The sequence below is a fragment of the Artemia sp. Qi Xiang Cuo genome, chromosome 2 (assembly GCF_049724085.1).
Source record: "Artemia sp. Qi Xiang Cuo chromosome 2, ASM4972408v1, whole genome shotgun sequence".
Classification (NCBI taxonomy): Eukaryota; Metazoa; Arthropoda; class Branchiopoda; order Anostraca; family Artemiidae; genus Artemia; species Artemia sp. Qi Xiang Cuo.
In genome coordinates this window covers 83,972,474-83,994,998 of record NC_142795.1, presented here as the reverse complement: position 1 = coordinate 83,994,998, position 22,525 = coordinate 83,972,474, and the positions used below count along the sequence as shown (strand labels likewise).

General features: G+C 34.2%; 1 protein-coding gene across 2 annotated transcripts in view; it reads right to left on the bottom strand.

Moving 5' to 3' along the window:
- The window catches only part of BicC (protein bicaudal C), a 110,635-nt gene that overhangs the window by 21,857 nt on the left and 66,253 nt on the right, over window positions 1–22,525 (bottom strand). For both annotated transcript variants that reach the window (XM_089103611.1, XM_089103616.1), the window contains exons 9-12: window positions 10,572–10,685; window positions 5,774–6,034; window positions 3,392–3,514; window positions 2,105–2,282 (exon numbers count right to left, since the gene is read on the bottom strand). In XM_089103611.1, coding sequence (XP_088959737.1) covers window positions 2,105–2,282; window positions 3,392–3,514; window positions 5,774–6,034; window positions 10,572–10,685 — 676 coding nt within the window. The remainder of the gene's footprint in view (window positions 1–2,104; window positions 2,283–3,391; window positions 3,515–5,773; window positions 6,035–10,571; window positions 10,686–22,525) is intronic.

The following is a 22,525-nucleotide window of genomic DNA, read 5'->3' as shown; positions in this document are numbered from 1 at the left end:
TAAAGAGCGTGGTATTGACTAAGGGGAGATCCCCCTCATATACGTAATAACATATAGTATTACTCATCAAAGGCTACGAGCCTGAGAAAATTTACCTGATTTTTTAAAGAGGGAGAAAACATCCCCTACAAATGAAAGAACTTTAATGAAAATCCCGCCGTCAGATTCAGCGTATCATATCTACAAAAATCTGCAACGTATTTTTTGCCAGAAGCAAAATATATGAATATAGAAGTTCGTTACGTAAGTTAACTTGTAAATTACGTCAGAACCAAATTTAGAGACAGTCATTTAGCAAAAGAAGAGTAAAATTTGTATGCAAATTTTGTTTGTTTATTCAATGACGGTGAGCCAAAATAAAAGCTGCATTAACTAAATAACGATCAGAAATTAAATAAAAAAACAAGTTTTTTAAACTGAAAGTAAGGAGTGACATTAAAACTTAAAACGAACAGAAATTATTCCGTATATGAAAGGGACTGTCCCCTCCTCAACGCCTCTCTCTTTACGCTAAAGTTTAACTCGGTCTCACAACTTTATTTTTTAAAACAATAAAAAACTTTAGCGTAAAGAGCGAGGCGTTGAGGAGGGGACAGCCCCTTTCATATACGGAATAATTTCTGTTCGTTTTAAGTTTTAATGTCGCTCCTTACTTTCAGTTTAAAAAACTTTTTTTTTTTTATTTTCATAAAGAAGGATTTAAGGGAAATGAGAACTTCGTGGGAGTTTATAAAGAGGGAGGGTTTGAACAGATTGAGATGGAGGAGTGTGCGTAGCTGTGTTGACCTTAGGTGGCTTGGCGCTGCGGTGAGTTGTTAGTAATAGTAGTTGTAGTGGTAGTAGTAGTAGTAGTAGTAGGATTCAATAATTAAAAATAGTTATTAGCAAATAGTACAGATCAGCAAGTAAAAACGGCATAGGATATTTAAACATTTTTTCTGATAATTTTTAACTCGATAAAAACGAAAAAAATAATCAAGAAACTTTATCAAATCAATTTTAAGAGTAACGCCAATTTTAAATTTTACAAGTCATGTCATTAGTGTCGAATAGCTTGTTAGCTTAAAATTTATTATTCGTTCTTTATGTTCAAAATTGGCTTTAAAGCCAGCTTTCTGAGATGAAAACTATTAAATACGTGTAAGTTTGCCAAGGAGTAATAATTGAAGAGTTACCAAATGAGTCCCAGTTATCAATGAGTTGAAAGTAATCAAAAAGTTATCAGACATTATCAAATATCTGACATTATCAAAGTTCACGTTCCTGTTCCTGTTTGAGCTATTCCTGTTCGAGCAACAGCAAATTAAGTCAGAATTATGCAATCCGAATCTCTTAATTTTGAAAGCTTCACTATTTCTCCTCCAGTTTTGGACTAGAAATAGAGCAAAGGTTTTCTGGCAACAATCGGCCACTTCTGGAACAAAGGATGGAAATTCCTTTCCATCAGAACAAAGGTTTATAAAAAAAAATTCAAGAAGGTATTGGAAGTTCTGAGCAATTTTTTGTCAAAAATATAAAATATACATTTCACATTTTACCTGTAGAATAGTGAGGTATCTAGAAATTATGTAAATAATAGTGAGGTATCTAGAAATTAAAAGAAAATCCTAGTTTATTAAGTAAATGTAGTGTGTCCTTTAAGTGTTTTCATTGTGATAGGAATTTGGAAGAATAGCGATCGCTGAAGTTTATACTATTTGGGTTTTTTGGGTACATAGCCACATTTTTGGCTTTAAAATACACTTTATCTTATACTTATGGAATGTTAGAAACTTAAGTGCCTTTTTTCTTTTTCTTGTCTTCCAGGGAAGCAAGGCTTTTTTGCTTTCTATGGTATTTTTTCTTCTTGATATCTGGTTGAACGTTTTTGGAACATTTTAATCTTTATAATTGCTTTTTTTAGTTTGAAATGAAAAAAATCATTAACTTCTCAACATAATCCAATAATAAATGACAATAACTTTGATAATAATAACAATAATACTTTGTTGTTTTGCTAAAGAATGTAAATTGAAGGACAACTTATCCATGAGTCTTTTCGTACCATGGGGTATTTATTTTTTCTTAGTGTCTGGATGAACAATAAAACTGAAAACGAAATTACTTTTTTATAGCTTGTCCAACTTCTGATTTTTTATCCGCCCAGAAAGCCAGGGGAGTTCGGTTAATCGGAGTAGAAAGTTGCCTCGATACTGTAGATCGGCCACTTCTAAAGTCATCTTGTCCAGATGTCTTTTCTGAACCTCCATTAGTTGTCATGCCATTTACCAAGTCTTCCAGATCTATACGAACAGAATCATCAACTTAAATTGTTGTCACATTTAACTCTTGTTGCTAATATATTTGTTGTCACATCTAATCGTCACAACACAATTAATTGTCATCAATTTAAATTGTCACAACAGTTTAATAAGTGTTGTCATAATTAAGTTTCATCGTCGTCACATCAGTTTAAATAGTCAGCGCTGAATTCACTTGGATTGCGTAAATATGTGTTACATACACTCATGGCCGCAGGTAAATAGAAAATAGGCTAGTATTCTATCTCCTCTTGTTTCCAATAGCAAGTGTAAAGCTAAATTTTCATTAAAAAAAGTAAAATTGCCAGGTACCCTACACTCTGTATTGCGTGCTCTGTACTCTATATCTATGTCTAGACTAGAGTATGCTCTATACTCTATAGCCTATATTGATCAGTTACCCTATACTTGTATGAAAAATCATTACATGTGACCATGTATGCAACGGAGTGTACCCACCAGAGTCTTAGGAGTAGATAACATGGACAAATGAAAAGAATTGAATCTTTGGTGCTTTAACATGGCCCTTATAACAGCTAAATACTAATCATGCCGTAGACTTTTTTTTCCAGTTATGCCTTCTAATAATGGAAAACGATAATAAATAAAAATAAGAAATATATTTTATGGTTTATACTTTCTTAAAATACGAAAAAATTGAAAAATACGAAAAAATTGAAAAATTTCTAACCAAAATGGCCTAGAACCAAACGAGATGCGAGCTTTTGATATCATACTTCTCCCCCCCCCTACGCATGGGCTTGAAAAGCAAACTTTAATATTCCCCTCTACATAACTTTAGGAAAATTTAAGTTTTTACGTTTAACCCTTTCACATTTTTTTAGATTTGTTAACCTAATTCTAATCTAGCGTTACTTAAGCTCTTTTTCAGCTGTTTTCAATTCTTGAAGTTTCTTCTAGCACTGAGGATGAGAAAGCCAAGATCCCTGCCGAACTTTGCTCTTTTTTAACATTTGTTCACTAGCTGGAAAATATCCACGCTTTTACATCATTGCTCTTGCGCTGTTTCATCTAGTCAATATGGTCTTACACAGCTGCACTAGAGAATATAGTGACAAAATCATACTTACTCTTAATACTGTTGACATAAGCTACATCTGATGGATCAATCATTGACATGTCGTCTGTAGGACTGGATATACCACTGCTGGAACAACTACTTGTCTGTGTGTTTCTATCCACAGTTTGTGCACCTGGAAATTTTATTACATGTCAATTTTTTTTTACCATCCGTGGTGGTAACTATATTTTTGAAGGAAGAGGTGACTAGCCTACCTGGAATTTTGATGACCTTTCATAATTGTATAATTCTTGTGATTTTTTTTTATAGGAATAGATTGAAACTTTCTGATGGAATTGGAGCCTTGTTTTCAAAAATGGAATTAATATACCCAGAATACTAGTACTATTTTTCATTAAAATGTCAGATTTTGGTACCGTTCTTTTTTTTACAGACAATTTTTAAGAGAGTTATTACTAAAGTTAAACAAGAGAAACTGAAAAGGGGACCATTCAATTGATAAGAGGGAGAGGTATAGTTAACAACTTTTTTTAAGCCTTCCTCCCCTAGAGCGCCTGCATACAAATTTATTGTTTTAGTGTTGTCCGTAATCTTAACATTACCCTACTTATTCGGACAGTAACAAGCCTTTTCCTGACAATTCTTTTTTGTCTGTAAAATAAGTATATTCGTAATGAAGGTTCTTTGTGCTCCATGGCACCAGAATCAGCAGTTACCATCAACTGCAGATCCACAACGTTGAGCTTTGATTTAAATCATTTTTTGGCTTGGAAAGCGTGGAGCAAATCCTGCACACTTAAAGCAGCTGTTATAATATAAGTGGTTGAATAGTTTTGATTTAAATTATGATTTAATATGAAAAATTATTTAAATTTAGTTTGCCGTCTCTTTTCTTTAAAAGGGTTTTCTGTTTTACTTTTTAAACGCAAATTTAAATTGTGTTACAGTTTTATGTTTAAGGATTTTTCTGTTTTACTTTTTCAAAAGCAAATTTAAACTGTGTTACAGTTTTGTGTTTATATTTTTAACAGTGTAATAATTTAATAAAATTTCTATATACATAATTTAATAACAACATAATTTTAAAATTAAATACAGTTTAATGTTTCACTTAAATGTTTCAAACAAACGTTTAATTTTTTTCCAAACCATAGTGTGAATTTCTCTTTAACTATTTTGTGCTGGAACTTTTTTTTACTTGTGTTTTTGGGGCAAATTTGAAAATGGATTCTTGAAAAGCACAGGTTTACAATCCATAAAAAAGTACATAAAAAGGACATAAATGATGTGTGACAAAAAAAAAATACAAGAAAAGTCAATGAGTTATATGCGACCCTGAACACTCCTACATAAGACCGCCGATGGAGACCACATACATAAGACCACTCTAGATTTCTATCCAGAGCTTGTGCACTTTGAACAATTTTTGTCTTTGTCGTTTTTTCATTTATCACAAGTGGCTGATCCATTATTTTTACTTTTTATTTTAGTTTTAAGTTTACACTATTGAAGAAAGTCACTAAATCAACGAGGAAAGCACTAAAATCTAGTATTTTTTCGGTCACCGGGTGGCAACCCTGGATGCAATACCAAACTATCTGAAATTCAGTTGAAAGCCTTGCTCTAAACAGTCTGTGGGATCACCCTTTGTAGGAAATTAGTCCACGTTGTTCACTCGGGGCAAAGAGTATAGAAAGCAGATAAAAAATATTAAACTTTTATGCTCCGAAATTACTTAAACAGGAATTGAAAGCTCGTAGCGCCAATGACGGTGAAGCGTTACCCAACAACACTAACAAAATTCAAAACAAGCTTAATTTTCATTAAAGTTCTGAATTCAACCAATTTTAATCTGATTCAACATGAGATTTTCTTGTATTAGGCCTATTTCCCGTTTTTAAACTATTTTTATTGATTTTTAGTGAAGAACAGGTTGGAATAATGAAAATATGTTCTGATAGAATAATAGTCTACTTTTAGTTTAAAAATATTTTATCCATTGTAAAACAGTGGGGATTGCTCTTGAGTTCACATGAGAGGCTGTTATAAAAAAGAATCAAAATCAAACAGAGCAACGGAAAAAGAATATTACAAAGAATTACCGAAACCAGATGGATTAAGAGACTTGACTAATGGATTAGTGGGGTTATTTTAATTAATTTTAACATATTTTAGCTGATTACGGAGCACTGATGTTATTTAGAAAACAGGCTGATAAGAAAAAAGAGTGAAAATTAAACAAAATAATGCATCAAACAGAGTGAGCTAAATACAAGTTTTTAACAAAACCCGATGGACTAATAGGTCTGTTTTTAGGTTTAAGCTGTCTTGATATAATAATACTGAGGAATGAGTCAGAATGCAGAAAATATGTTAGTTAAAAAAAATGTAAACTAAATTGAATAGTATATCAACTCAAAAAAAAAATTACCAAATTCTGATGGGCTAATAGATTGTCCATACAAATAGTCATGTAGGCTAAAGTTGTAGACAAAACTGTTTGACACACTGTTGAAATTGCTTCCAGGAAACGGTGTAGGTGGGGAAGGAACCGGAATTTGGGTGAGTGAAGGCTTAGGCGATGGGTGGGCGGGGTACAGGAAACAGCTGGGTGACAGTGGAGAGTGAGCCGGTATCATCGAACGAGGATCAAGGAACATGGGAGCTCCCTTTCCAGTACTTGGTGTGTACACTACAATAGAAAGGTTTCAAAATTAGATAATTTAATGTTACTCAAGGCGGTATCTTAGAAGAAGCAGAGACAAATTTTTGAAAGCAAAAACCTTTTAGAGCAAATATCGCTTTGGTGTTTACTGAGGGCATAAAGATAGAAAAATGGTTTATTCTGCTAGGAGAGGCCTAGTTCTGGTGTCATCTATTCTGTCTTTACAAAATGAATTTCCATTCTAATGGAGTTTCACAACAGATGGTATATTTAAAAAAGAAAAGATTAGCAAAAAAAAATTAATTAAAAAAAACTCTGCTTAAAATACCAACAAAAATTTGTTTTTCGATAAAGTGCGCTGTATCTATTATTCTAGCTTTATCGGTGGCATTTGATTTCGTCCAAAGTTGGTTTTTAAGGGTTTCTGAAATGATTAATTGCAAACATGAGGCTTAAATAGCAGTTTCAAAGAACATAGAAGTTTAATAAAACCTCTGTTCCTTGGAATACACATTCTATTAAAAGTGCAAAATGAAAATAAAACTATCGTTTTTTACATCACTGGAATTTTAAATGGTTTTCCTTTTTTAATAATAATTAGAATCAAAATATGGGTCCAAACTAAAAAACTACAGATAAAAATAAAATTTCATCAAAATTTTCTTCTTTTTAAATCCATTCCTGGGATACGTATAGTAACTCCGATAGCTTACTGAAGCTTTTCGATGAATTGATCGGCAATACTCAAAAGTACTTTAAAACAGCCAGCCAAAACAACCTATACAATGAATAAAATATACAAAAATATGTTTAATAATCATTTTATCATTAATATATTATAACAATTTGATTGTATTATATTGATTACATTTATTATTGTTGTAATAAATAAAATCAATAAATATTAATTATATTTATTGGTTATATTTATTATTTGATTATATTGATTATTTGATTATATTATTTGATTAGATATTTGATTATATTATTTGATATTATATAATTTGATTATAATAATTATAAAATATATATGTTTAATAATACAAAAATATGTTTAATAAATAAATTTACTTCAGTATTTTACAAAAACGCTCATTTCCGTCACATCTTCTTTTTATATTACATAAATTCCTTTTAACTACATAAAAAAAAAATCAAATTGCTAAACGTGTCTGTCAACTTAAGCGATCAAACTGTTTTTCAGTAAAGCGCAAATGACAAAAGCTTAGCACAGTTTTGAATTGAGCTGGGACAACAACCATATTTATGGTAGTTTCTTTCCTTTTCTCTTTTCTTCCTCTTCTCTTTTAAATTCTATTTTATTTTTCATTGCAATTTCCGCTTGTTTGGGGTTTAATTTCTTCATTCATAGCAATTCATTTTTGCCTTGAGATTATATCTTATACAATCCAATGTATACTTGTTTTAAGTTTTAAAGTCACACGGGTACATGGAAGGAGGTAACTAAGTTTATTTCTAGAATTACGATGTCACAAAACCTGACAAGGATGTTGTATGTTACGGAATTAGCCTATTAAGGTGTATTTGATTTTTTATCGTTTTTACCGATCATTACTGTGACTTTTGTTTCTAGAAGGTAGTACATAAATGTTTGTTAAAAATAGAATATTTTTGGTATTCAACGCGCAAAATTTGTCCTGTCTTTTAGCTAAAGGAAACTACTGTTCCCTGATTATAATTGTTCTTAAATTTCAGTGAGAATTGATTATCATTAACATAACAATACACATAAACAATTATTATCATAATAATTATCAAAACTACCTAAAAATCGATTGCAATTTGTTAGAGGTACTCATTTTTTTGCTAAATCAAATAATGGTAATTATGATACCTACTTTTTCTAAATGAGTGTAATATTTAAACAAATAATATTATGTTAAAAAATTAACTTGGATTTTCTTTCATAAATCCTCTCGATGGACTTGACAATTGAGTATCTTGAAAGGCAGAAATAATTTTCCTTATCTTTTGTTCTCAATATATACTTAATACAAACGATGGCATGATAATAAATAAAAGTTCAAATAGGGATAAAATCCTTTTAATAGACTGTGTTTCACAAACAGTGATAAAATTTCACAAAAAATAATAAATATTTCGGTCACAAATGCAGTGACCGTCATGACGGTTTTACTACTGATGACGGTCACTGCATATGTGACCGAAATATTTAGTATTTTTTGTGAAAATTTTATCACTTGTAAAACATTGTCTATTAAAAGGATTTTATCCCTATTTGAACTTTTATTTATCGTCATGGAAAGGCAGCGGGGTCTCCGAAATTATCTATGGCATGATATAATTTCAATGTGTATGTGGAACTCCCTGCGCTCCTGGGCAAACAGTACCAATCAAATAACTTTCAATTCTGATAATTTTTTTTATTTGGTTCAGAGGTTTGCGGCATTTTTTCAGTTTTTTTCCTCAGCCAGAGCAACCATTGATAGCTAAGAGCAAAAACAAATTTTGTATTTCATGAATTTAAATTTTCAGTTGTTAAATGGAAGGGAGGGTGGAGGTAGAAAATCAACAAAGATTTTCCTTGGTTTCCTTCCATTTATATCACTGACTTATGTTTCCATAAAAAAACTGATTTTACAAAGTTATTATCCCATACGTACATTAGGTACCCTTGATATATGCCATTACTTAAAACTACGTAGTATACGAACTATTTATGCACGTAACTGCACCAGGCACGTACGCAGGAATTTGTTTTTTTTTTGGGGGGGGGGGCGGGGCCCAATTTGTTTCGGGGGGGCCCAAATCCTTCAAACCCATTATTCTGTGAGAAAAATCAGAAAATTATGAAAAATGAAAAAAATCGTGAGATTTCGGGGGGGGGGGGCGGTGGCCCCCCTCCTCCGTACGTCCCTGAAATGCACCACGTAATGTACAATCTATACATGTAACTGTATAATGTAAAGTACCATCTATGCATGTAGGTCTAACTATACCACACGACGTAAAATCTACGTATGTTACTATACCACGTAACCTATCATCTACGTACGTAACTATATCATGTACCGTATCATCTATGTACATATCTATACCACGTAACGTGCCATCTACGTACGTAACTATTTCACGTAACGTACCAGCTACGCTAGTAACTATACCGCATAAAGTACCATCTGCTCTACGTTATTCCTGAACACTAAAATTTAAGATCGATCACCCCAATCTCAGACGCCCCTAATTTCTTGGAAACCCAAAAATAAAAGACTGCTATCCGGACTTCAGATCCATAGAGGGCCGTTCCGACTATCAATGAGCTGAACCTAGTTTTACCATACACTCTAATCAATTTCCAATATCTTTTTGATATAAACAGCATACACCCTCGTATAATAATACTATTCATCTATTTGCAAAAAAGTTAAGACGGACCGTGACGAAACGAACAAAATCCAACCAAAAATCGATAGTGCTTAATATAAAACGCGTAAATATAAATATTTAACAACTCACCGAAAAAGGGCTCTATGATTTAGTCCTGCTCTCAGAAATTTCTGAGCTTTAAGATTTCCCAAATCCTTATAGCTCATTATTCTCATCTAATTATAATTATTTCTATCAATAGAAATTTATTCCTATCATTGTCGTAACAGTTTTACCTATAACCTCTCCTGACGGAAACAAATAAATTTTTACTTTATAATTATGCAAAAAAAAATTTATGATAAAAAGGACTTTCTGGGTCGTTTTCACTTTAGCCTACGCTTTTCAGTATTTTTTTTTTTATTCGAAATAATATGTTATTCAATATTATTGTACTATATTTTATCATATTAGAGAAGCTTCTTGACTACTAAAATCTATGTGTTGACCCTGCAGTGTGTTGCTACAGCTGGTATCAAAGTCTGGGTCCCGTATTAGCAAGCTGAAATCAAACTCACTGCGCCACCACAGGATTCCTATGTTATTTTTTCTGTGTTCCCGTATTCTAAATTTTACAATTTTAAACAGCATCTATTTTATTGTCAATGAAGATTCGCATGAACCTGTTTTAAAGATTCTAAAATTTTTGAGAAAATTTTTTCGTTATATATTTTTAGTTAGTCTATAGAAACATCCTTGAGGGGTGAGATTGAATTAAATTACTTATTTGGGGAATTATTTATATTAGTTTCTAGAATACTTCAACCTACAAATATTTCTAACTCAAGTAGATGCAGGAAATATAACGTTAATATTGAAAATCAAACGAAATTCTAGTGGGCAGATCGTGAATAAAAGTGGAAGGGACACAGAAAATATGTCTAAAATAATTTTTCAGCCTTTTTATACAGTAACAATTAGGTTACTATGGTGTATCCTTTAAAGACGACATAGACGGGACTGAAATCAAATTGTTCTTTGAAATCTATAAATTCTTTACATTCCCCTACAAAATACGAAAATTTTCCCTAATTGCCGTGCACTCTGGATAAAAGCAAGGCCCGTTTTGCTCCCTGTCAAGATCCAATATACCAACGACCTCTGCTTCTTTTAATTAAGTAGTAATGCTAATGCTATATAAGGATGAGTAACTTACAAGGTAAAAACTTCTCAACTTCAGGTGGTAGCATATAAGTAGGCGGGACCTGTGCAGTAATAATAGGCTCCTCCCATAAGTTCAATAGCTGTCTTCTTACTTCGTATACGTTGCCTTAAAAGCAAAGTAAACGAAAACATAAATAAAAGAATCAGTTAAAAACTTCACAAAAATAAAGAAAAAATTGAAGATTAAAATATTAAATTATCTAAATCAATTTTATGTTTAAATACATATCCAAATATTTAAATTAAGCTAAACGCTAAAGATAAAAAATTAAAGATTAAGCTTGTGCCCAGTAGTTCTGTAAAGTTAAGGTTAAAACATTCTACAAAGCAAAGGTTAATGTCAATATACCAAGGATATCGAAACAAAACATTTTCTGCCTCCTTGAACCCATCTTAGATCTATTTATTCCTGAAAACCACAAACTTCTAAGATTTTTCTTTTGGCCGGTTTCAAAACTACGAAGTTTTTATGATAGTGCTATATTTTTGTCAGGGTTGCCATGTTGAACCGTAAAAATGAATATGCAAAACTAATTAGTTACATTTGACACCGTTTTTTGTCCATATAAAATCAAACAATAACAAACCGTTGATACCCAAAGAAAACTACACCTTAAAAGGAAAGCTGCACCTTCTGAAGCTATTCGTTGCTGTGTCTTTTGGCTCACTTTTTGCTAAATTTTTCGTCCAAGTTTTCTTTCTGAACTAAGGCCGGTACTACAAAAAGCACTGAATAGCCGCATCTGGAGGTCTTTTTAATTTAAAGTTCGTTTTTTCTTAATTTTTTAAGATATATATGGCTGTATAAATTTCTACTTGGCAAATTGTATTTTCACTTCCTTGAGAATTCAATAGTATTGCAACACATGGATAATATATGGTTAGTATGGCCAATAATATCGTTGTGTAAGTTTCCATTAACCAATTCCAACAATCAGAATTCGTTTTCACTGTCCTAGGTGCTTAAGGTAGTATTTACAAAATTTCCTTTGTGTTACTTATAATAATTTATATTTCACTTGCAATTTTATCTATTATTTACGATTTTCATGTTAATGGTTTTAGGTAATTGAACCTTACAAACCCTTGTTTTTTATGTAAATATTTAATTATACAATAATTTACTTAACAATAGGCATATCGTCCTTGATTGTTGTGAAACAAGGCAATAAGAAAGAATTTAAAGAATACTGGAACTTCATGGAATAGAGTAAATAAATAAAGCTTTGAACAGATTGGAGTGGGGAAGGAGTGTGCGCTACTGTGTTGGCCTTAAGTTGTGGCGCTGCAGTTTAGTGGAGTTTAGTGCAGTTTTTGTGGTGCTGTTATGTTTAGGTGCTGCAGTAAGCTGTTATTAGTAATTTTAGTAGGTTGCTGAAAATGAGAGGTAGGTACTTTAACTGATTTTCGGTGAAAAACCTTTCTGTTGTCAAAATTATTTTTTAGTTTTTTCTTTTGTAACTTACGTCCTTAATTTCTTAATCAGGTTGTGGAAATTTACGACAGGTGAAAACATCATTGAAAAGTAAAAAAGCAAATTTTCAGCAAAACTATAATGTAGTTGAAACTTTAGCTGTACTTTGTAAATCCTGTTCACTCAGACTATTCGTTTGTACCTAATATGAAAGGAATACAGATTTTAAACTTAAAATGAAGCCATTTTAGGCTCCAGTGCAGTAGGAAACTAACTGCACTCTGAATTGTAGGAAACTGAAAGCATTAAAAATTGCTTTTGGAAAAACAGTGGAAGTTTCTGCTCAAGGATTTCTTATAAATATCCACTAGAAGATTTTTCGCAGGCTCATTTACGTTTGCGATCCAATTATGTACTATGACTTATGTATGTAGGAGAACCATCGGACAAAATTATTAGGGAATCAAAAGGTATGCATATAAAAAAAACAGTTATATAAAATAAATAATAATAACTATTTAAAATAGTAATTTAAGATATATTTTAAGTCAAATAATAAGGCTTAAATAATTATTATCGGTCGTTTTAGTTCACTTCGTTTTAGTTCGCTGTATAGTGGGAAACTAAAAGAATTAAAAAATCCTTTTTTGCAAACAGTGGAAGTTTTTCCTCGAGGATTTCTTATTGTATTCATTAGAAGATTTTCTGTGGGGCCGCTAATGGCTCATTTACGTTTATCATGCTATTATCTACTATGATCTATGTATGCACCGAAACTACAAGAGAGGGTTATTCAGGATTAAAAAAATATTAATGTAAAAAAATAATAGCTTAAAGTAAAAATTAAATTTAAATACTTTAAGCTACATAATAATGTTAAATAATCATTATATATATAAGTAGAACCCTATCATGAGCTCGTGACGGGGCTCCTTATATGGGCATAGAATACTGACGGGGCACCAAATATGGGCATAGAGTCATTAGGGAGAATGATTACGTAATGGGGTCAATGACCTCTTTTTCCAAGATCGATTTATTTGTTGTTTCTATGTGTAATAACTCCGGGACGAAGGTTGCAGATGCGCATTGAATTCTAACGGGAACAATGCTATTGATCTAGGACTCGAGGGGGAAGTGAATTTCCGAGAACTTGTTTGTATCATCAATTGGAACTTTTATTGATCCAATAACGAGAAACAGTTAGATCATGGGTCCCCTTCTCAGTCAATCAGCGAGTCGGTTACATCCCCCTTCTCAACCAATCACCGCGTCAGTTAAAAGTTATTGGCGAAGGGCTTATGAAGAAGGGATTTTTTCTAGTGTGTTAATATTAGGTGTCTATAACTCAAAAGAGTGAGAAGAAGAAGAACAGTTTAAATATATTTGTGTGTGTGTTGATGATGACGAGTGGTCTTTTTAAATTATTAAAAATTGATAGTTGAATTGATGAAAATAATACAACAGCATCAAGCAGTGCGGTGTAAATTACTAAAGGATCACAATTTTGTCTGGAATGGGATGCACTATATGCACGATATGTGATATCCTTGAGCAAATTTAAAATAGAGGATCAATTATGTTTCGCCGCTAAAGTTGATATAGCGTATGTGAATAGACTTCAATGTGCGTTAAGTGCATTGGTGAAACATATTGAAGACAATAGAGAGTATCGCTGATTGTACATGCTCTGTATTATTTATGGTGCGGTTGTTGTAATTATTCAATAAAATTGTTTCAAAATCAAAAATGTTTCCTATCTTACTTGTGCAGAGATGACGAATCAGGGCCAGTATATAGTCTGTAGTCGGAGTGAAAGGACCGAAAAATGAATAAATTTGAAAAAGAGATAATTAGATCAAATCTAGTGTTTATGGAAAAACATTTGATTTTGGATGATGATTTTCTCGATTTATTTCTTCAATGCAGGATATTCTTTTGTCGAGGATCACTTGACAGTATAATGAGGAGGGATTCCCTACCATCGGACTATTGTATGAAGCTTTTATGATGTGACTCAAATGATTATAGTCAATTTAATTATATATTAATTGGAACAAAGCAGAATCATATTGTGGATATACTTTTGAAAATATTGCCAATGGATTCAATGTAGATGGCTCCCCCCATCATTCGAAAGAGGTAACGTCACAGAGCTACTCCTCTCTCCCACCATTTCCCTCACGTTGAATTTATCGAACTACGAGGATCAGTTTCGTTTTAGCTGTGAGTGAGTTGACATCGGAAACCTAAAAATGTTCTATATATGTCCATTGTGCATGTACACTCTGGGCAGTTGGAATCAATGTGAGACTTGTACAATTATAGATGACTATAGTGAAAAGTGTAAATTATGTAATCCTTGTAAATTACATAGAGGCTATGCAGTACAAATTAAAGGATGTAATTCATGTATTTAGGAGGTGTGTGACTCTCATCCTAGAGGGCACCTGTGCTCCAATTGTCACTATGATAAATGTGATCAGTGGGAGAATACTTACCCCGCTATGATTGGAAAGAATCCCAAACGGGATTTTAGTTTATTTCTACGAGATTGGTATCGCCGTGGGTTTAAATTATTATGGGAAGAGGAATCTGGCCTACGATTCAACTCTTAGGGTAACAAAACGAATTGGTTTCTACGTCATAGCTGTGATGACACCACCTGTTCGGACTAGAAACCAAGAGAATTTTATTTGGCTGTGATGGAATCTAATTAATCACATGAAAAAATATTTTGTGAAATTACTTCAAATAGACAGATTAAAAATCGTGAATATCATAATAAGAATAGATATAGTATAATTGACTATACAAAGAGATATGACAAGAATGAAGATACATTGTACTGTAGAAAATGTAACCCTGACTTTGCAGTCAATCAAGATCAATATACAGTGAATCCAAATGATTTATCGATATTAGTGGTTCACGACACTTCCCTATACATCGAAGATGAAGAAATCTAAAGTGAATATTGAAAGACAATTTTGTATATATATATGCATTTTATTAATAAACAAATTCACATACATTTTTTAAGCACTTTACTCTTAGGGCACTGAAATCAATACTATATAGGTGTGAGAGGATATTTTCCACTAGAAAGTCATTCAGACGTGTATTGTCAGCATAACTGTGGAGAAACTGCTTGTAAGTATAGCTGCAACATCGGAATACAAAATATAGTAGTGCATGGAAGCCACATCATTTAGTCTTTAGATCCTAAACCCTTTTTCGATTTTGAATAAAAGTTTTCCGACTGCTCTCAATATAGTTGCTGATTTGAGGCGGGTAGAATTTACATGGTAGACCATGATGATCAAAAAATTCAATCCTCTTCATTGTTTGAAAAATGCACAGCCAGTGACCCGTCAGCACAGTCGACGGACTGCTATTAACAGTAATCAAGGCATTGTTGACACGTTGAATTTTTCCAAGAAAGTCCAAGAGCAGACACTAGGATTGTTACTGTGACATGTAGGGGTCCACATTAAATACAGTGATTATTTGACTGGTGTTCATGGCGCCAAGTCTAGTAGAACACTGCCTTCGGGAGTGATTTCCCAATAGGTTTCATATTGATTTAGTGAGATTAGGGCAAGACTCTCAGCAACCGGGTCGGCAAATTTACACTCTAAACGCAAACTCCCCATACGAACTATACTTATATCCTGTGTGCCAGATAAATTCAGTACAATGATACCATTTGTTTTAGTAAGCATATCTTAGGTTATACCATTTTCAAATAGTTGAGAGTCATGGTCTAGGGTTTGCGTGGTCAACTCGTACAATGTTCTATAGGATCTATCAAAAGATAGAGTGTAGAGTGGGATGCCATTTACTTTGCACAAAAGAGATGAAAATCCAAACATCTCGAATTTATGTGGGCATTCACTCCATGATCCTATTGCAGGGGCGCTTTTTACAAATGTCGAAGCCAATTTTGAGAGGATTTCACCATTAATAAAAGATGAATTAGTGAAGGTGCGTGACCCCATTGCGATATGACATTAAGTGGTGATTTTATTAGGAACAAGTAGTTTAATATTGTGAACTTTGCCTGTCAGTTTTTCCACAGCCAATGCAACAGAACTCATGACCTTTTGTTTGCGCGCATGAAGTATTGCCGAGGTTCGAGAAAGACTCACATCAGGTTTGGTAGCAATTTCCTTTCTGAATATGTAATTGGGGGGTGCAAGCGTTAGTTTTTTATCCACTTTAACATTGGGCGGCAGCCATTGGGCTATATTAAATATTTCATGATATATTTTTCCAACTAGATGTAATTCACTAGTTGTAGCATTTTTAAGTGCATCTGTACTCTCAGTATTAGTAATATATTCATATCTAGTGGATGCGCCTCTCAATTCCTTGTATGACTTGGGTGTCATCAGCATGAATTGCATATAGCTTGTATAATTTAATAGAGTGTTGCTTGTGCTCACCAGCGTGCCATTGATATATACACTAATTTGACAAAATAAATTATGTAATATACAATGTTTATAAGATTGTCCATTGGCCCGAATCGGCATTGAATTATCAGATTTCAGAACTTTTATTTGAAAATCTATAAACGTTGACGACATGTACATAAAGTAGTCTCTATTGGACTAAATTTGAAAGTGGAGCTTATCGGAGAGGGGTTGGTGTGGATAAAATTGTTCATAGTATCCATGCTTGACACTCACATCAACATTTTCAGCATTGAATAGATTCTATGAGGCGGTGATTGAAGGTTGGGAGTCCTTATGCGGTAGGTAGGACATTTTAGGAGAAGATATCTATTTTCGATCTGGCAATTTTATTCTTACTGGGGCTTCTTTTTACGCTACGTATTAGCTTTTTCCTTCGTTTCTTTAATAAGAAAGATGTCTTTCGTTTCTATTCTGAGCGGAGACTGATGAGTGATGAATTGTTTCGTGACCTTTTTAAGACTTTGTCATTTTCTTTTCATATCTCGCCAAGGGTTTGCGCACTGGACCTAAGATTTTCCGAAGCACTTTTTTAAAATCCTTGCCAGAGCCCCAATCGTATAGTGTAGAGGATGCAAAATCTGTCGCAGCTGGTACAAGATATTTTCTAGCCAGTGGTAGTGAAGAGCGAAACAGCTTAGCAAACCAACTGCCAAGACCGTAGCCAGACATTGACGAGCGACCTTTGTAGTAGTCCATTCCATTACCCTGTTGTCTTGGGCCAAGAGTGTTAACATAGCAGTCAATATCAGGACAAGTGAATACCACTTTTTTATGAGGAATCTTGCTGTTGAATAAGGGGAAGAATATGTCGTTAAATAAGAGCCAAACCCCTTGAAATTGCTAAGGGATCGCCCAATTTAGTCATCTGTGTTAAATGTCAGAGTACCAAATAGCTAGCTTTTATGGGGACATTCTGAAGAGGCTGTCTCGTATAGTGGGGAATATGTTACTTCGTTGTTTTAATTTCAAGGACTCGTAGGAGGGGGACATTTGAATTACAAACACGATATGTTTCCGCAACTGAAGCATAGATAAATATAAAAGTGTATGTGGAGAAGGTAGGCGGGTAGTCAGCGAAAATTAAATTAGTGTTTCCGGCACTTTTACCATTGAGTATATTGAGCTTAAAGCCAAGAAAATCCTTTAGATTATCATTGAGAATAACCTTTTCACTGGCAATAGGTGAACTACTGTAGATCTTGCTCTCCTCCTTCGAATAGTTGCAATGAAAAGCTCCTTTTTTACGAGCGGAAATTCTTTTATTAATATAACGACATAAATCATTCATACAAGTGAGTTCCTCGTAGGGTCATTCAATATATGGATAATCCAACCACTTGACTTTTTGAACTTGTTCTTGATCCCCGGGTGGGGGCGGCCAATCATAGAGTCTAATTTTTATTTCATATTTACGATCCTTTTTCAGGATGTCATAGGTATTTTTGAGAATACAGTCGACAAGAGCCACTTCATACTTTCCCTCAAATTTGATGGTGGGGGAGAGTTTCGTCCAAAAATCACTTGTTCTATTCAGATCATTGTAGAGAGGATCATAAACATTGGACATGAAAGTCACATAGAAATCATTGGGCATTGTTAATATCTTCAGCACTGACCCAAGAATGAAAATCTGAGTTGCATCCTAGCCAGCAAACAACCAACTGTTTCTTACCGGGGCGTGTACGACTCTTTATTATATTTTTAATTTGATGAAGTTAACTAATGTTTCTAACGTTCTGCATTTCATATTCATAAGAACAAACGAGAATCTCATCATCTTTGGTGTCTCGCAGTAGATAATTTAATGGATTTGTTTCTAGGATTTTAGACAAATGAAAATTGTCAATGCTACATAAATAAGCCCACATTTAAAAAATATTGTTGGTTCTATTAATTCGAAAAGTATTACAAGCCTTGAATTTCTTCTTTTTTTTTCTCTTTTTCACAAGTTGAGTATTTCCGGAGAAAATTGGCATATACATTTTCACTGCAGTGAATATCCCAAGGGAGTGAGTTGGACAGAGATCGAGGAGGTCGTTGCTTATATATAAAATTGATTGTATATAAATAATTAAAAAAATCAGGTGTATTTTTAAAAGTGCAAAATCTTTAAATTAATATAAGAATAGGTATTATTAATAGTTAGTCCAGTGCAGCCTTTATCAGGCTGTTACTAGGATAATGTGTTGTAATATATTTAAAAATAACCCTTTGCACTTGTGGATGAACAAATTCGCTGCCATGATCTGATTAAATTTTTCTATATGAGTCCAGTTCAAGAAAACTTTCAATGGCCCTAGCAACATCAACACTTCTTATTGACTGTAATGGACTTGTATATGCATAGCGACTAAAGATACTGATTGTAAAGATAATATATTTGTGGGGTACATTGTGACACTGTTGAACTGCGTCTAGAGTCAAAAGATCTATGTGTATTGCATGCAGAGGGAAAAAGGAGTGAGTTTGTCGCTAGTGTTTACTGCGAAGCATGTGTTTCCGATTCAGTTTGTACCTCACTTCATTTTCTAGATAATCTTTTACATTTTTGAATTTGGTGGTGGTGTAGGACACAGCTTTGGAAAGCATTTTGAAGAACGTTAAACTCCCCACTTTGCCAATCTTTTCATAGACGCCTTGCAAAATTTCATCCAGTTCAAACGTAAAGATGTTGTGTAATGACCACTCCCCTTGTGAACATTGGCAGGTGAATCAACTCGTACTCGCATTTGACTAGCAGTCACAAGTATTGTAAAATAATTGCTAGTGCTGATAGTATTTTCACATACTGAATCTTCTTCTTCTTTTTTACAAGGTGTTGATGGATAATCTCTTAGTTTCTTTAGAATTTGCTTATTGACAATAAGACTTTTGAGGAAGTTTATTGTACATAGACAGGTGTATTGATTATTGTCAATGGATAAAAGACCTTTACGATTCGTCACCATATCACAAATAAAATCAACTAGATTATAACTTTTTCCCTGAATTATAATTTGTTTTCCTGTGCTTCCTACTTAAACTTGATTGTCAGTTTCAAACATGAGATAAGATGATAATCTTTTACTCCGTTCTCGATAGGTCAGGGGCAATAGGTTTCCAATTTTCAATACACGCGAATTCGAGTCCTTTTCCTTTGTGTGCTATGCCGCTGCAGACTCTTGAGATATTTCCAGGTGAGGAAGATCGGTGACAGTGACAGGTCTCATGAGCTGTTGCTTGTTTGTCCACACGTTACAATGCATCTTGAAGCAAACGCAGTTTTTGTCATCGGCAATATTCTCGTTGTTAATGAATTTGCTCAGATTGTCTTCAAAATGTTTGATGGGTAACAGGACAAGCTCAAGAAGTGTCATTCTATATGTTTATGACATTCTCTCTCTCTCACTAGAGAAAACTGTTTACAAGTCCTGCAATTATCTGTAGTAATAGTGTTAAAAAGCTACTGCCCGCCTGAAGGAGTCATGGTCTTTATATATTTTTTCACTTTTTTTTTAAATACCAGGCGCGGATCGTGGACAGATGTTGGGTTTTATGTTGTCTAAAACCTTCTGTCAGTTGAACATTGCCCTCAGTGAAATTTAAAAAAAGTTCTTATATTAGATTAATGAAATCAGTGTCAACACCGTGTTTGAGTATAGCATTCCTCAGCAACGGTTTTGAAGTGCTTAAAACAGAAAACAGATGCCGTTGTTCGTGTAATTTCTTCAGTGTCATAATGACGACTGTTAGTCTTTTCTACTGTTCACCGGAAGATATACTGTCATTTCATTGTTGAAAATGTCGGTGACTACACGAAGATCCTCGGGCGTGCTCTGATTAAGATCAAACAAATTGTACGCTTAGAGCTTGCTTGTCGCCTGAGGTTCCGACTAAAACATACATTTAGGGGTGCGGGGTTATATCGGATTTTTCTTTTTTTGGCGCGCGATATAAACCCGCACGACTCGATAGATAATATAAACAGTGCAATTCAAAGCAAGGGCTGGCATACATTTGCTCTGATGAAACAGATTGTGTAGAACTATGGTAACGGAAATCAGTTCGAGATGAGAGCGAACGGTGAACAGTTGCAGCATTTCCTGTGAGAACTGTTCAATGGAATCAGCCAAATCATCAATGCTCAACCACGAGTTCGATTCAATACTATTGAAAACATCAAGTCCTCGTATGACTTGTATTTGTATGGTTATGGCACTTGCTTTTATTTTATCATAGAACTCCTGCCATATACTATAGCAATAGTAAATTTTTTTTGGCTTTTCCAAAAACATTTTATCGCAATATTGAATTATTTCAGTGAAAATTGTTGTTGTCCCCGACATTGACGGCCCACACAGAAGCGATCTGAAAAGTGTTTTAAATTGATACATGCTGCTGCTCTTGGGGGCAACAGTCGGAATACACCTAACTGTAGATCATATGTGCTCAATGAATATGTAGTAATTTCCCCCATATATCTATATATTCAAGAACAACAAAAAAAACAATATTTCAAGGCAGTATTTATTTTGACACTGTAAGAAAATAAATGTTTGCAGTAAACATGTACAACAATCAAAATAAAAACACTTGTTCGACAAGAACAATTGAGAAAATTTCTCCGATTGCCAACATTGAAAACTCTATTTGCATTCAACATGAACACGGGGCACTGATGAACATATATAAATAATAAATTTTTGTATTTAAAAACAGCTTCTGGAAAATAAAAAAAAAACTTTTTGTCAATCATCAACCACACTTTTCTATACAACACTTTTTTTTGTCAACTTAAACACACTTTTATCTACAATAACACTTTTTGTACAACAGAAAAAACACACAATCACATGAAAATTGCTAGCACAGTTGAACTTGATTATTAATTTAAAGGTGTGTGGGTTCCCCCCCCCCCCCGGGGGCCGCGGGGCCGAAGGCCGGCCGGCCGCGGGCGGGGACCCCTTCCCCCCCTGGGCGGCCGCGGGAAGGCCCCCCCCCTCCCCCCGGGAGCGGCGGTGGAAAAAGAATAGTTGTCGTCACTGCTCTGGGCTAGGTTAGTTGCGGTTGGGTGAGTGGTGAGGGGTAGTGCGTAGGTTAGTGAAGGTGGTTGGGTTATTTTATGTAGCGGATGAGTGGTTAGTTGGTTAGTTCGGGTTAGGTTAATTTATCTAGGCAAAGTTGAATGCGATATTCTATGCATTCCACCCGGTCTGAAATACGGTAGTGGCCGTGGGGTAGGACAGTCAAATCATTCTTGAGCATATAGACCTTGTCGGATATGGATGACATCGCATTACTCCCCATTCTCACAGTATAATTTATATACTGTAGAGAGCAACTTGCAAGCACTTGTGCTCTCGGCACTAGTCTACTTTATACACAGTCTCTGTACAAACTCATGTTGAAAGTGCTCTTTACAAAATGTGTAGGCACCCCTTTACACGCCTTCTGTTCTTCCCCACTCTGAGTTTCCACGCAATAAACTTTGGGACCCGGGAACACCCCCTGGATATCAAATCACTCCCCAGTCTCTGATTTTACCATTAAGAGTTGGTTGGGGGATTGACTTTTCACCAGGTCGAGGTATAGATATAGATTGCAGTTGGTGAAATCTATCTAAAAGCTGATGTGTTCTCCATTTTTCGAATCGCCCATCAATTCCCATTCACGCCCATTTACCTGTAACAGCAAATAATCTGTATCCCTAGATATAACATGAACCTCCCCCGCCCGGGGCAATTGCACCGTGCACAAATTGTACAAGAACGACGACATGAACTCTTTGGAAATTTCTAGTACTGAACTACCGCCTGCTTTAGTCTTGTTCAGTACCACGTGTCGCTTTTTCCTTTGTAGAAGAACCATGCCGGGTTCTATGCTCGTGACCGAGGTAAAAGTAGGGTCAGCACTACTTCTTGCCGCCTCTCGAGGGTCAGTCATGATGTCAAAGCGAAATCTAGTACGACCGCTATCACACATTGTGCCAAACACTGAAATTAGAATGAGCTTATACATTTCCTTCACCACCTTTGAGTGTGCCTTAGAGCGTTTATTGACAAAGGTGTCGAT